General features: G+C 38.6%; 1 protein-coding gene across 1 annotated transcript in view; it reads left to right on the forward strand.

The window, feature by feature from the left end:
• Positions 1-16,236, forward strand: part of LOC150090252 (2-oxoglutarate and iron-dependent oxygenase domain-containing protein 2-like) — a 39,582-nt gene that overhangs the window by 13,903 nt on the left and 9,443 nt on the right. Inside the window, exons 3-5 of the mRNA XM_090390231.1 lie at positions 4,457-4,567; positions 11,252-11,351; positions 15,335-15,459. Coding sequence (XP_090246357.1) covers positions 4,457-4,567; positions 11,252-11,351; positions 15,335-15,459 — 336 coding nt within the window. The remainder of the gene's footprint in view (positions 1-4,456; positions 4,568-11,251; positions 11,352-15,334; positions 15,460-16,236) is intronic.

Here is a 16,236-nt window from a genome sequence, read left to right on the forward strand (position 1 = left end):
CCCTTCACCTTTCCAATCAATTTCTTACTTCTATTTCCCTGTTGGTACTGGGTCAAGTGACCTATCTTGACTCTTAATTCTTCTATCTTCTGCTGAAGTCTTCTTTCCCAAGCTGGCAGTTCCTTCTGTTTTCATTTCTTCTGCTGCTGGTCTCTCGTTTTTTCTCCATTAATCCTAGTGGCTGCTATGGCAGCACAGTATACGGCTGTGTGGATAGCCTCCAGCATTGCACCATTATCGTCAAGGAAATGTGGCATTATTTGCCAATTGAGGTGGCCCATTACTCTCCACAGGATTTTATTTGGCCTCTGCTTAGGTATCACGTGGGTTCTTGTGGGGTCCATTCCTTCGAATTCTGTTAGGGCCTTCTTCCACTTGTCTTCTATTCTGAATAGCATGACTTCATCTCTTTCTACTTCAGCTACTCTGGGTTGTATTTCTTCTGTGCTGTTCCTCCTCGGGTTCCATATTGACTATATTCTTTGTGCTTTGTAGCAGATCGCTGACATCCTGCTTGATTTTTTCCAAGATGGCAGGACTATTAGGTTCTTCGTGACGATGGTCCTTCTCTGGTCTGCTAAACGCTGTTCGGTGACCTGAATATCCGGGTATCGTTTCAACTACTTGGTATGTAGTTGCGACCTGTACATTGTCATATCAGTCTCTAGCCTGGTTATTTCATAGTATGCTCGCATGATGTATGTATTCATTTCAATGCTCCACTTCTTGCGTTGGCGTTTTCTTCCTTCCTGGGTGGTCACTAGTGCAGTTGCACAGGAAACACTTCCAGTTGGTGAGGCTGGATGGTCTTGCCCTTCTCTTGTGGTAGCCTTACGGGGGACAGCACTACTTGCTCCACTGTCTTGCTCGGGAGACTGTCTCCAACTTTTCGAACGGACCCCTCTGCCTAAGGTCTGAACACGAGTGACTTTATCCTGCGCCACACTCGATGCAGTATGAATAATATTTATCTGCGACATCATCTATCTATGGAGGTGGACTTGTTTAGCTTTGGCTTATGTCCAGTGGTTTATTTATTTGGTTATTGCAAGTGACACCAGATGGCACCACTATCTGCCTCCATAACTGCAGCATCTATGGTTAATTGCTCCTTGCATCCTTTCTGTTGTTCGGCCATAATGTTCTGACTCTCTAAGTGGTCCGATATCTTCTTAGTTATGCAGCTGGTCAGAATCTTGTACATCGCTGGGAGGCATGTAATTGGCCTGTATTTCGCGGGTTTCTTGTATCTTCATCTTTAGGCTTCAGATATGTGACTCCTTCACATATATGTGTCTCTGACCTTGGGGAAGATAAGTCCAGTGGGATAACTTTCGCAGTGTTTTTTTTTTTTTTTTTTTGTTTTTTATCATTTAATATTATTATTATATCGGGCTCCCAGCGTAATAGAGCCGCGTTTGCTTCCACCAATGCAGGATTCGAACTCAGGTCCATCAGGCTGGTAGTCCAATATTTTAACCATTGGGTGTGATGGCCCAATGGTTAAGACACTGGATTAATTATTATTATTATTATTAGTAGTAGTAGTAGTAGTAGTAGTAGCCATATGGTGCAAGGAAGCCTGAGGCTTTTGCTGCACCAGCCAAAAAAAAAAAATTTCTGAATTACTCTGAGAGAGAGAGAGAGAGAGAGAGAGAGTCATCACAAAGAGAATCACCAAGAAAGAGAAAAATTATGATATCCAGCTCAGAACCCTGGGTGTGCCAAGTCCATTCTCACAGATGTGAACCCTGGAGTTATGATTAAGCTTAAGATAGTTATGCAATTAAAAATGGAAAAATCCTGATGGGATTCTTCCTCTTGAACAGATTACTCACCTGAGGGGGCATAAATTCAAATTGAGGAAAGACAATTGTAGAATAGATGTGTGGAAATTTGCCTTTAGCCAGTGGGCAGTTCATAGTTTGGAACAAACTTCCATCTGTTGTAGTGGAGGTCAACAACTTGAATAACTTCAAGGCAGAACTAGATAAACATTTGTAGTGAATGGATGGGTGAAATGGGAAGGGATTTCTTTTTTTTTTTTTTGGGTAATGCTATATAAGCTTACTTTCTTGCATCATATGCTTCTACTAATGCTAATTATCGTCCCATTGTAATTACTTCTACTCTTTCTAAAATAATGGAGAAATTAATTAACTGCCAACTCTTAAACTACCTGGAAACCTTCCATCTGATCAACGATCGCCAGTATGGATTCCATCAATGTCGATCCATATTGGTGATATTCTGGCTTATGTTACCCATTTATGGATAAATTCAATGGAAAAGTTCGGAGAAACACAAGCAGTTGCTCTGGACACTTCAAAGGCTTTTGATCATGTTTGGCATAAAGGTCTTCTAAACAAGCTTCCATCTTTGGTTTGCCAACTGTTTTTTGTAATTGGTTATCCAGTTTTCTCTCTGATTGCTTATTAAGGGTGATGGTAGATGGCTCTCTGTCTTCTAACTTCTCCACTAATGCTGGTGTCCCATAAGGTACAGTTCTTTTCCCCACTCTTTTCCTCTTGTATATTAATGACTTTCTTCCATTGACTGGAAATCCTATGCATAATTTTGCCGATGATAGCACATTGAATTCCACTTTCAATTTTGAGAAACTTTGCCCTCCTCAATCAGCTTCAACTTCTCGAATAAAAAAAAAACAAAAAAACCCTCGAATATCTGTTACTAATTCCTTAAATGCCGACCTCCAGGTAATCCTCCAGTGGGGCAAAGGCAACTTAGTTGATTTCATTCCTTCTAAAACTCAGTCTTGTCTTATATCTCGAAAAAAGGATTCTTCTGCTCCTTTGCTTATCTTTGGTGACACTCTGATTTCTTGGCAAGTTGGTATATCTCTTTTGGGGATTACCCTGACTTCTAATCTCTCCTGGCACAAGCACATTACAAATATTGCTTCCTCTGCATCTAAAAAACTTGGTTTTCTCTTTCGCTCTCGGTATTACTTTTCTTCCAAACAGCTGTTCACTCTGTACAAATCGCAAATCCACCCTACCATGGAATATTGTTCCCACATCTGGGGCGGTGCCCCCAAAGCTTCTTTCAGTCTTCTAGATTCCATTTAGAAGAGGGCAGTTAGGTTAATTAATGACTCCTCTCTAACAGAGTCTCTCCACTCGCTGTCTCATAGACGTACTGTTTCTGCTGCATGCCTTTTCTACAGATACTTCCATGGGCACTGTTCTTCTGAATTGGCTTCTATAATTCCCTCTCTCTCTTTCAAAACAGTCTGAACACGTGCTACCACTAGCCAACATCCATTTACTGTCCAACTTCAAACTCACAGAACCAACTTTTCATCTTCCTCGTTTATACATTCAACTGCCATTTTCTGGAACAACCTTCGTTCATATGTCTTTCCTAAAAATTATGGTCTACAGAAGTTCAAGTTTAATGTCAACAGATATCTTCTCTCATCTTCTCAACCTTCAACACAAGCACGGTACTAAGTACTATAGGTTCTAATACCTCTCTTGTTTGGGGTTTTCATAAAAAAAAAATGGGTGAAATGTATATTTATAATTAACGTAATATTGCTAAAAAAATTAAATGAAATTTGCACACAAAATGATGATGCAAAGTGGGTGGGCATAGTAGTTAACATATGAGCAGGATATGCTACTTAAACAAGAGTTGATACATTATGCTTTTAGTTGCCCTTGTGCCGTAAAGCCCTTAACAACAACAACAACAATCAACAAGAATTACACAAATCATTTGGATGGACTAACGATGGAATGTCACATTGGTTGCAGTCAATTTTTTTTTTTTTTTTTGGCTGGTTCTACATTACCTTGCATCATTTTACAAATACTGTAGTACTAATAAGACAGCAACAGCACTGAATACTCTTAATACATTGCAATCGTATATTGTTGTACAGTGCAAGCCCAATATGACATTTTGAATTTTCTGATTATTACGAAGCCAGTAAAATTTCCTTTGCCATGCTAAGGCACATACACACAGAGGCAAGCTGTTTGTCATCACTGTGAGGCATTACAAACTTTTGCATAGCAAGAAAAATTACTTTTGAATCAAATACCTACATATTTAGACTAAGGCGCATTTAGGGCTAGAGCCTCAAGCTGCGAACAAATTTAGACTATGTATATATAAAGTGCTTTATATAAGTAACGCTTACTTACTTCGAATAAGTAACGCTTCACCTAAGGAGAAGACTAAGTCTTCTCCTTAGGTGAAGCGTTACTTATTCGAAGTAGTGCAATATCATGGCAACTCGTTGTGAAGGTATTCACAATATGAGATATAACCAAAAACGATGCCGCCTTAAAAATTTTCTGTTTATTCAGGAATGGCTGTGTATTATGATGCTAAAGCACTTTATATATACATACCTACATATGCAATTATACAGAAAAACAGTAGTATGTATAAGGATTGAATATTGTTTATTTTATTTTTTTTTCAGATAGAAACTGAAAGAAATCGACGAAACAACTTAGATTTCCAGTGTCGTCAGAGGAAAATTGCAATAAAAGAAAGTTATAATAAACTTCATTTGGATGTATATATTTTACAAGTATGTAATTTTCATTTTAAACAGCTTGTATTTAATTGCATTATGATATGTCAGAATCCTTAAAAGAAGATTATTCAAGTCTTTTCCTTCACACATATAAATGTCATAAAGCATATGAGTGAAGTAGACCACAGGTAGCACAGTTGATTATGATCTCTCTCTGTCATGTTGAGGGAAACATAACATGGATTTGATTTCTGTTGTTGACTGAAAAGCAAGGGATACAAATAAGAAGCATGCTTCAGCCAAAAGTCAGGAAAAAATAATACCCAGCTCATCTGCCCCCACATATTAATTTATCTAATTCTTCCTTAAATTTATTCAAACCACCTACTTCAACAACTCCATATAAAAGTTTATTCCAGGAGCCAGTTACTCTCTGGCTGAAAGCAAATTTTTGTATCTATTCTGCAGTTATCACTTTCACTTTAAGTGTGTTCCCCTATGTACTTTAATTTATGGCATCATTGGTGTTACTGTTAAAACAATATCTTTATCACTGGCAACGAAGTGGATGACAGCCCAGGGCTTCCTATCTGTAGAGACCTCACAGCTGAAACTTTTGAAGTCCTCTTACATAATAAATATTCAGAATTCATTTAATCTTAGATCTCAGAGAAAATCAATAAAAATGGTAATTACTGTTATTATCATAATTGTGATTTAAGGACGTATTGTTCTGTATGTATTAAGTCTATACAAGACTTAATACACATGGCACAATGATTCTGCATATTCACCAGCATATTGTATAGGGTATTTGGCTGCAATTCTCTTTTACAGTAAATTGGAATTTTAACTTTGTTTTTTTTTTTAATTGTATTTAAAATCATTAGATTTAGTATTAGTATTAACTGGAAGATGAAGAAAGAAGTTGCAGTAGTTAAAAGTTAAGGCACAGGTTTAACTTCAGAAGAGAGGTTTTAGGTGCTATATGGCATCTATGAATTGGGTGGATTGCCAAGGAATGGAGAATAGTTATAGAGTAATGAAAAGTACTGAAACCTACAATGGGTACAAGTTGATCTATAATAGTACCACAAAGGTTAGGGAGCCAAGGCTGCATATGAGAAAGCATTGGCAAAGAGAGCAAAGAATGGAGACAAGGAATTTTTCATGTATGTGAATACAATGAAGAAGAAAGCTAATCAGATCAGACCCTTGTGAACCGAGTGTGGGAAAGTCTTAGATAACCTAGCTAATGTTGCAGATGAATTGAATAGGTATCTTTAATGACAAAAGACCATGCTGAGAAGAAGGCTGCACAAGTGAGGCTGAGCCATATGAAATTAGTGATTTCATAATTATAGATGATTGTTTATTAGAAAAACTTTTGAGCACAAAGGCAAGTAATGCTCCCAGGGTTGATGGCATATACCCTGTAGTTTTGAGGGAGAGCACCAGGGAGTGTATTGAGCCATTGAGGATAATTATGAGGGCAACTTTTGACTCTGGGGAGATTCCTTTGGATTGGAGAAGTACCAACATATCACTAGTACATAAAGGCAGTTCTAAGAGTGAAGTTGGTAACTACAGACCGGTTAGTCCGACTTCAATGACCTCATTTCCATAAATGACATTGATGAAGGGATAGATTGTGTGATGTCAAAATTGCAGACAATGTAAAGATTGGTAGAGTTGTTAATGATCAGTGCCTAGCAGTGCTCCTTCAAGATGACTTGAATAGACTTCAAAGGTGGTGTGAGAAGTGGCAGCTATGTTTTAATGCTGATAAATGCAAGGTCATACACTTGGGGAATAGCAAACCCAAATAAATTATACACTTGGTGAGGTTGAATTAAAAACAGTGGAAGAAGAAAGGGATCTGGGAGTTATGATATGAGCAAATATTAAGTTTTCTGAACAGTGTAAACAGGCAGCCTGGAAAGTCTATGATGTCCTATTGATGATTTATCGAATGTTATCCTGTAGAGATAGGGAGGTCATAATCCCACTGTATAAGGCAATTGTATGGCCACATTTGAAATACTGTGTTCAGATATGGAGACCTCATCTCCCTCTGAAAAAAGGCATTGAGCTTCTTGAAAGTGTCCAAAAATGGACAATTCAAATGGTGAGATCAGCAAAAGGATGCCCGTATGAGGAAGGACTTAGAATATATGGGCTACAGAGCTTTAGCATTAGCATTAGCATTAGTAGAGGCATTTGATGCAAGAAAGCAAGCTTATGCAGCATCAGCCAAAAAAAAAAAAAAAAAAAAAAGTAACATAAATAAATAAAAATAACCACTTCCACTTCACCCCTCTGTTCGTTCGAAATACCTGTCCAGCTGAGCCTTAAACTTATTTAGGCTATCAACTTCCACGACAAGGGATGGAAGTCTGTTCCACCCACCAACCACCCGCTGGCTAAAGGCAAATTTCCGCACATCTATCCTACATCTGTCTTTCCTCAATTTGAATTTATGCCCTCTCAGGTGATTTTTCTGAGCTAGAGGAAGAATCCCATCAGCATTGAGCATGCTCAAACCATTCAAGGCTTTGTACACCTCTATCAGATCACCCCGCTGGTGCCTAGTTTCCAGACACTGTAATTTGCAAAACTTAAGCCTTTCTTCGTAAGAGAACCCCTTTGTCCCATTCACCAATCTAGTTGCCCTTCTCTGTACTCGTTCCAGCAGCTCTACATCCTTCCTGAAATGAGGCCTCCAGGCCTGTATACAGTACTCTAGGTGTGGCCTGACCATTGCCTTATACAAGGGAATAATCACCTCCTTATCCCTGCTAGAAAAATTCCTATATATCATTGACAATACACCATGAGCTACTCTTGCAGCTCGTCTGCACTGCTCAGAGAACTTCATATCTGCCTGCACCACCACCCCCAGGTCCCTTTCATTCTCTACCACTGTCAGTGTAGTACCACAGAGTTGATACGTTGCTCTGGGGTTGCTGTTTCCCATATGTAGTACTTTACATTTGTCAATGTTAAACTTCATTTGCCACCTCGAAGCCCATCTGCTCAACCTTTCCAAATCCTGTTGCAGCAGCATAGTGTCAGTAGTGTCCTTGACAACCCTGCCAACCTTCGTATCGTCTGCAAACTTGGACATTAAGCCTGATATACCATCATCAATATCATTTATAAATACAGAAAACAATAAAGGCCCCAATACTGAACCCTGAGGGACTCCACTAATAACATTAGTCCACGATGAGCAGTGTCCATTGATTACCACTCTCTGTCTTCTCCCCCTCAACCACCCCTTTATCCATAGCAGCAACTTGCCTCCAATGCCACACTGCTCCAATTTGTGCAGCAGTCTTCCATGTGCAACAGTATCAAAAGCCTTTCTAAGATCCAAGTATATAATATCAAAGTTATTCCCTGCATCCAGTTCTTTTGTGACTGCATCATAGTATCCAATCAAATTGGTCAGGCAAGACTTCCCCTTAACAAAACCATGCTGTGTCCTAGCTATAACTGAAGTCTTGTCTAGATGATCCTGCAGTGCTTCTTTCACCAGTGCCTCCATTAATTTTCCGGGAACAGAAGTTAAACTCACAGGTCTATAATTACTTGTGTCAGCCTTTGATCCCCCTTTGTGAATTGGGGTCACATTTGCACATCTCCAGTCAATGGGTACCTCCCCTGAGTCCAAGGAAGCTCTCATAATTATGGCTAAGGGTTTGCTTACCTCCTTTGCTGCCTCCTTTAATATAACTGGATAGATCCCATCCACCCCAGGTGCCTTTCTTGTGTTTATCTTCAACAATTTCTCCTCCACTTTGCTCTCAGTTATTACAAGATTCTCTAGCTTACTGCTAGAGTTGAATACACCTCTGGCATTCCCCTCGCTGAATAACTCCTCATGTGTGAATGTCGATGCAAAATATTCATTTAGTTTGTTAGCTACCCGAGCAGGGTCATCAACAGTTGACCCATCGATCTCAAGTGGACCAATCTGATTCATCCCCTTCCTTCTAGAGTTTACATAAGTAAAGAACTCTTTGCTGTTTTTCTTCGCATCCCTTGCCAAGGATCTCTCGTAATCTGCCTTCGCCTGCCTAACCTCCTTTGTAACTTGGTTACAGATCAACTTGTATCTATCATAGGCGTCCGTGTCACGTGTTAATTTGTATGTATCCCATGCATTTTTCTTCTCTGCCATATGCCTCATTAGTTCATCTGACAACCATTTAGGCCTAAACCTTGAACAATATTTCTTAGTTGGTATGTAAAGCCTAGTAGCTTCCACGATAAGTTCTTTGAATGCTTCCCATTTTGAATTTGCTGTTGGCAATATCATCAGTTGATCCCACTGTATAGAATTTAAATACTGTCTCAGTCCATTGTAGTCGCCTTTACGAAAGCAATACCCCTTCCCTTTACCCCTAATGGTAGTTACCTCTTTGAGTAACTCCCACTTCAGCACACTGTGATCACTGCCACCAAGTGGTTCATTTATCTGCAGATTCTTAATGCATGAAGAATCACTACTGATAATCAAATCAAGAGTATTACTCCCTCTAGTTGCCTCCCGAACATGCTGATGTAGAAAACAATCATCCAATAAATCCACAAAAGCCTTGCTACTGTGTGAGTGACCAGCCCCCAAATTCCAGTCAATATCTGGGAAATTAAAATCCCCCATTATAAGACTCTCTGATTTACTGGCCCACTCTATTTCTCCGAACAGTTTCTTATTATACTCATCAGAGTCATTAGGCCTATAGCACACTCCTACTCTCAATTTTGATCTCCCAATGCTTATGTCACACCAAACTGACTCGACACTGCACTGTCCAGCGATGTCGACTGGCTTCACTTCCTTGGATTTTATGTGTTTTTTAACTAATAGCATAACCCCTCCTCCCTTCCTATCCTGTCTATCCTTTCTGTAGACATTGTACTCCCCAAATTCCAGTTCTGCATTTCTTATATCTGTGTGACACCACGTCTCTGAAATCCCCACAATATCTGCCTTTGATGTTTTGAGCAATACCTCAAATTCATCAAATTTATTTACTAAACTCCTAGCATTGGTGTACACACAAGTATACATGCACCTGTTCTTTTTCTTAGCTACCCTAACACAACCCATGTGTTTACTTGTACCCCAATGATTCCCAGCAGTCTCTGAAATATCCTGCATCTTATTTTCCAGGCTGCGGCTCATTCCAATAGAAGCAGTGCAAGAATCACTTTCACCTCTGCCAGTGGCTACTGTTAATCTATTAGTCCTTGTATCCCCCCAATCTAGCAGTTTTCCGACCCACCTAACATTGCCTCGATAGCATCAGCAAACATTCTTGCACCCTTTCTATTTAAGTGTATCCCATCCCTGTAGAAGCAACCAGGCACCTCAGAGGTGACCTGATTGAGGTTTATAGGCACCTTTGCAACCAGGCACCTCAGAGGTGACCTGATTGAGGTTTATAAGGCTCTGAGAGGGATTAGTAAAATGAATGAGGGTGGAATTTTCACTGTTGTAAAGAATTTCAGGACCAAGGGGTCACATATGATGTGACCCCTTGGTCCTTAAATTCTTTACAACAGTGAAATTACAGGGGTTGAGGTTTAGATTAGATTGTAATTACAGGGGTTGAGGTTTAGATTAGATTGTAATAAGTTTTCTTTTAGCCAGAGAATCAGTGATTGCTGGAACAGGTTGCCCTTGAAGGTTGTTGAGGCCAATAGTTTGAATACATTTAAAGGTAAACTGAACAGTTACCTGTGTGAGGAGGGATGCATATAATTTGTATAGGCGTCTCCATAGCCAGGTGGGAAGGAGCAGCAGTGCGTAGCACACGCTTCTTGATTAGACCAGGGTTTGAGCCTGTCACCACCAAATACGGAGGATGCGGAAAGGTCAAGGAATGACCACCGCATATCCCAGAGCAATATGGCCTTAGTTGCTAATGCTCCTGATAACAAACAAACAAACAATAATTTGTATTTTCTTTATATACTTGGTGTTTTTTTTTTTTTTGCCAGTGCAGCAAAATCCTATGGCTTCCTTGCACTATATGGCTTTTACTATTTCTACTATTATTTTTTTAAAGGCATTCTGAAATTCTAATATATTCACTCTCCCTCTGCAATCTGCCCAGTAATTTGATGCCATGCAGAGCATTAAACTCTCATAGTCCGCGTTTCTGAGATTAAAAGCAGTGCCATTTAATGCACATGGTTTATAGACAATTACATTTTGGAGGTGTTAACAGTGTGCCCATTTGCAATCTGGGTAGGGGTTCACCTGATCAAACCACAATTGCACCCATTTTTTTCTGTGAGAGCAAGTAGCACTGTCAGCACCATGAATAATTGGAGTGAGAATGTTTTTTTTACTTTAAGTTTGGATTATGTATAGTATATTTACTTTACTGTGTGCAAAATCTTTCCTTTTCACTGCCACAGAACACCTCTAAAACTCCAATGTGGCATCCTATCATGCACGACTATTATACTGCAAAAGTTCAAGCTCTGAAAAATGTGCATGGTTTCTGTTTTTCTCTCCAGATGCTTTGGAGTAGGTGAGCTACCCTATATATATATGTGCGCCTATCAGTTTAGTTTTAATATTCCTCTTTGCTATGTATATGAAGGAATATCTATTGTTTTATATATGCACATGAAAGTATTTAAGGAATTTGCTTCTTACATGTAAATTTTTTATGCTTACTAAACTAAATATGACCTCATTTTAACATATCATTGCAGGAGCGCTTCCTTCATCCTTCATTTTTGACACTGGTAGAAAAAGCAGCATCAAGTGAAGATGTTTCTGATATTTTTCCATACCTTGAAATATTGTCAGAAGGTAATTATAATTTTAAGGAATATTTCACTTGTTTGGTTTTCTATATCATTTTGCTTAGTATTTTGCTACAATTTTCCTGTGTGAGAGAGAGAGAGAGAGAGAGAGAGTACATGTGCACTCTTGGTGAATAAGCTGAAAATGTTGCTTTCTTTTATGCATAGAGTTATCCATGTTTGTTTTAGAATGTACTTTTGTATTTATTTTGGTTATAATTTGAAAATTAAGTACACTGTTTTTGTGCAAAAATTAAAAAAAAAACCTAACCTCTTTTAACAGTTAAATAATAAATAAATTTAAAAATTAATACATTTTGTTTTGATAAATTGTTGAATTCATTTATAAGACACTTGAAGTTGATGAAAATTTTATATTTGATAAATTTGTTATAAAAGTGGCTTCAAAGAAAAACAGATGAATTGCCTATGTAAAAAGTAAACTTATAGCAAAAAGGAAACAAAAGTGAGTGTGAAGTAAACGTAATCGACAGATTTCAAACTCGCCTATTTTTTTAATTAACCATTCTTCTAAATTACATTTTTTTTCCATTTTCTCTTCATCACATAATACATTTAATTTTCAATAAATCCATTGTACCTGGTACACCATTTTTGGCATACGTGCCTTATAACATCAAAAAAACTTTTAATTGTATCTGAACATGTGAAAGCTTTTGTAGCCAAAATAGCATTTTCTCTTAACTTGTGGTAATTCTTCTTTACTACCATCTGCAGGGCACTTATTTTATTCTAGAATCTCAGCATCAATTTCTGTTTTTCTGTTAATATGAGGCATACAAACAAGTTATCATGTGCTGTGCAAAAGTCCTCCAAAATTCCTTCACCAGTGATGCCAAGACATCACTGGTGAAGCAGGGGCTCACATCTGGTGAGTATGGGCTTGGCACACCCAGGGTCCTGAGCTGGATATCATCATTCTTCTCCTCTTGGTGATTCCCTTCCTACTTTTGACACTCTCTCTCTCTCTCTCTCTCTCTCTCTCTCTCTCTCTCTCTCTCTCTCTCTCTCTCAGGGTAGCTCAGGAATTTTTTTTTTTGGCTGGTGCAGCATAAGCCTCAGGCTTTCTTGTACCATGTAGCTAATAATAATAATAAAGCTATTTCACAAGGCACAACCAAGATCGAACCCAGAAGATGTGGCGATGTCCAGGATGAACCAATAATGCTAAGGCTTCACTAGTTAATCCTGGAGGTTGCTACATTTGAGATGCCCGGCACTGGATAGAATTAAGTGGTCACTATCATCATGGCCCCTTTTATAAGCATGGAAATATTTGGTCACATTTGAATAGCAGTACATTCCATACATGCTGATCAGACAGGTGTCTTATCATTTGATGTGATGGAGTTCAGCAAAATTTGTGTTATGGGGTACAGATCTCTCTCTCTCCCTCCCACACAGACACAACCAGGGTATATGGCCCTGGTTCCCCATCTTCTGTCCTAGAAAGACATATTTTGTGTGATATCTTTTTGTTATCCTAGACCTGTGTTTCCCAAACTGGGGTCTGTAGACAAGTTCCAGGGGGTCTTGTCTTCAAAATGGTGGTTGACCATATGTATATACTGTGTGTATATATATATATAGTATATATATATATACACACACACACACACACACATATACACACATGTTATATATATATATATATATATACACACATATACACACATGTTATATATATATATATATATAACAGTAAAAATAATAATAATAATAAAACTTAAGCCAGCAGCATGGCAAACCAATACTTGCTTTACCAATTTTATTATTTTTTTACTTTCTATTTTACCTATTTTTACTTGTTAATTAGTTTATTACATCTATATATATACACAAATGAGCCAAAACATTATGACCAGCAAGTTGTTATGCAAATCGAAGCAACTGCAGGTGAACTATGTCACATGCGCTGGCCGAGTTATGGTATAAAAAACACCTGATACTGAGCTCCATTAATCAGTGTTACTCTTGTTCTTCAGATGGGAAAGACAGTGGACTTAAGCGAGTTTCACAAAGGCGAAATTGTAATGTCCAGACGACTGAGTCAGAGCATATCCAAAACGGCACGGCTGGTCGAATGCTCGCGGTCAGCTGTGGTTAGTACTTACCGAAAGTGGTCTGAGGAGAGAAAACCCAGAACTACTGGCGAGGTGTTGGACGACCATGGCTCATCGATGCTCGAGGTGAGCAAAAGCACTCCCGGGTGGTACGTGGCAACAGAAGGGTGACTGGCACAACTCGCCTTTAATTGGAATCCTGGTGATAGGAGTAATGTGTCACAACACAGAGTACATCGAACTCTGCTGAAAATGGGGCTACGTAGTTGCAGGCTGCTCCAAGTGCCCATGCTAACCACGGTTCACTGGTGACAGCACCTACAATGGGCACGCGAGCATCAAAAGTGGACCTTGAGTGATTGGAAGGTCGTCTGGTCCGATGAATCACATTTCCTGTTGCACCATATGGACGGCCGGGTACGTTTGCGTCGTTTACCTGGGGAAGTGATTGTACCTGCTTGCACCGTGGGATGAATACAAGCCGGTCTTGGTGGTGTCATGCTTTGGGCGATGTTCTGCTGGGATACCCTGGGTCTAGTCATCCATGTACTGGGCACTCTGACATCTACCATCTACCCAAACATCATTGCTGATCAAGTACACCCTTTCATGGCAACGGTCTCTCCCTCTGGTGGTGCTGTCTTTCACCAGGATAATGCACTATGCCACACTGCCCAGATTGTTCAAGACTGGTTCGCAGAACATGAGGAAGACTCACTGGCCCCCAAATTCTCCAGACATCAATCCCATCGAGCATCTGTGGTTTGTGTTGGAACAGCAACTTCGATTTGCGGCGTCTCAACCACTGACCTTATAGGAGTTAAAGGATCTGCTGGCTACGTGTTGGTGCCAGATACCACAAGACACATTTAGAAATATTGTAGCATCCATGCCTTGCCGGGTACAAGCTGTTTTGGCTGCACGTGGAGGACCAACATCATATTAGGTAGGTGGGCATAATGTTTTGGCTCATCGGTTGTAAATATATGCATATAACATATGCATGTTGTATATAGGGGTCTGCAAACTTGTTTGATGTTTGAAGGGGTCTGTGAACTTTGATTTTTGAAAGGGTCCGTAGATCTCAGTAGATTGGGAACCACTGTCCTAGACTAAAAGTTAAGTTCAAGGGGAGATCTAATGACACTTTGGAGATCCTACAAAAATCATAAAAGCAACTGTATGAGGTAATGAAACACATGGTACCAGAAATGCTTTCAGCAATGGCAGAATCTGCCATGTAATATCTAGTAAGTGAAATTCCCCTCCCCCAAAATTAGTATAGAAACTATTTTGGTTATCATACAAAGTAGGAATAGCACTTTGTATGTACGGTGCCTCCGTAGCCAGGTGGGAAGGAGCAGCAGTGTGTAGCACACGCTTCTTGAATAGACCAGGGTTCGACCCCGTCACCACTAAGTACGGAGGATGCGGAAAGGTCAGGGAATGACCACCGCATATCCCGGAGCAATATGGCCTTAGTTGCTAATGCTCCAAATAACAAACAAAAAACAAACACCAACTTTTTAAAATATTCCTGTTGGCAAAATTTGCTGGAAGTTAAATTGAATTCCTAATCAGAAGATGGCACTATAATGCTCATATTTTGATATGACTGCTGGTCGATCAGGGATTGTTTTAAAAATTGTGAATTTTCCAGCAAAGGATTAAAAAAAAAAGGAATGTGGATCTTAAAAGTGGGAAGGATACTGCACTGTTCATGCCACTAGTCACATTTGTGAAATCTTAATAAAAAATAATATTTGTGAATAACTTACTTTCTTGCTTTTGCATATTATTTTTTTATTAATGGAGTAAAGCTTGCTTCAGTTTCAGTATCTGCCTAATGTTTCTAACATTATGCAAATGCAATTTTTCATGTGATAACTTTATTTTTTATTTCTAGAGAAGAAACTGTATTCTTTTCCTGTGTTTACAGAAGAATTCTGTAATAAATTGCTTGAAGAAATAGATAATTTTGAACAGTCATCTCTACCTAAGGAAAGACCAAATACAATGAACAATTATGGCGTAAGTGAGATTGCAAATTCACTGTTGTTGCACAGAAGAATAATTTTGTAAAAAATGCTATTCATTTTTCATATTTTTTTTTAAATTTTTTTATTGGTAACTTCAGTTTTGGATTGTCTCTACAAAAAAAAAGCACTGTAATGAAAATATCAGTTGGTTTCTACTTAATGTGTATATCTATTAATAATAACATTCCATGTTTGTATTTATATTGCATTCACTAGTTAAAATAGTTTGGTATTTTAGCATGCCTTTGTTGGAATATATTTATCAGACTAATAAAGGTACCCAGCATCGTTCTGGTGAAATTCAATAAACTATCTCTGTAAGATGTGTCCGTATTTTATACAATGATGAAAGTAAAAAAAAAAAAAAAAAGGCTTTAAAATGTCCTTTTAAATCCCTCAAATTGTGAGACCAAAGCCACAAGTTTCCCAACAATACACTAAAAATAAGTGATCCTTTTATAAGAGAAGTATAATGCTACTTATTTGTAATATGTCCCCTTCCCCGATCTGGTTCCTTCGGTACTTTGGCATTTCATTGGCAACAAGTGTGGCATCCCCATCAATGCAAAAGTTAAAAATTTTTATTGACCATGGGAAGTTATTTTATGCTCATGATGTATTTTATATAAAATGTATAAAGGCCTTTTATTAAATAAAATTAACTATTTTTTTATTTTATAAAAGCAAAGTTTGTTCTGCTGTGAGTATTAAGACAATTGCATTTGCTAGTTATTTTTATCCTGCCAGCCACAGAAACATGAGAGAACAA

The sequence above is a fragment of the Mastigoproctus giganteus genome, chromosome 2 (assembly GCF_048544385.1).
Source record: "Mastigoproctus giganteus isolate SK-2022 chromosome 2, ASM4854438v1, whole genome shotgun sequence".
Lineage (NCBI taxonomy): Eukaryota > Metazoa > Arthropoda > Arachnida > Uropygi > Thelyphonidae > Mastigoproctus > Mastigoproctus giganteus.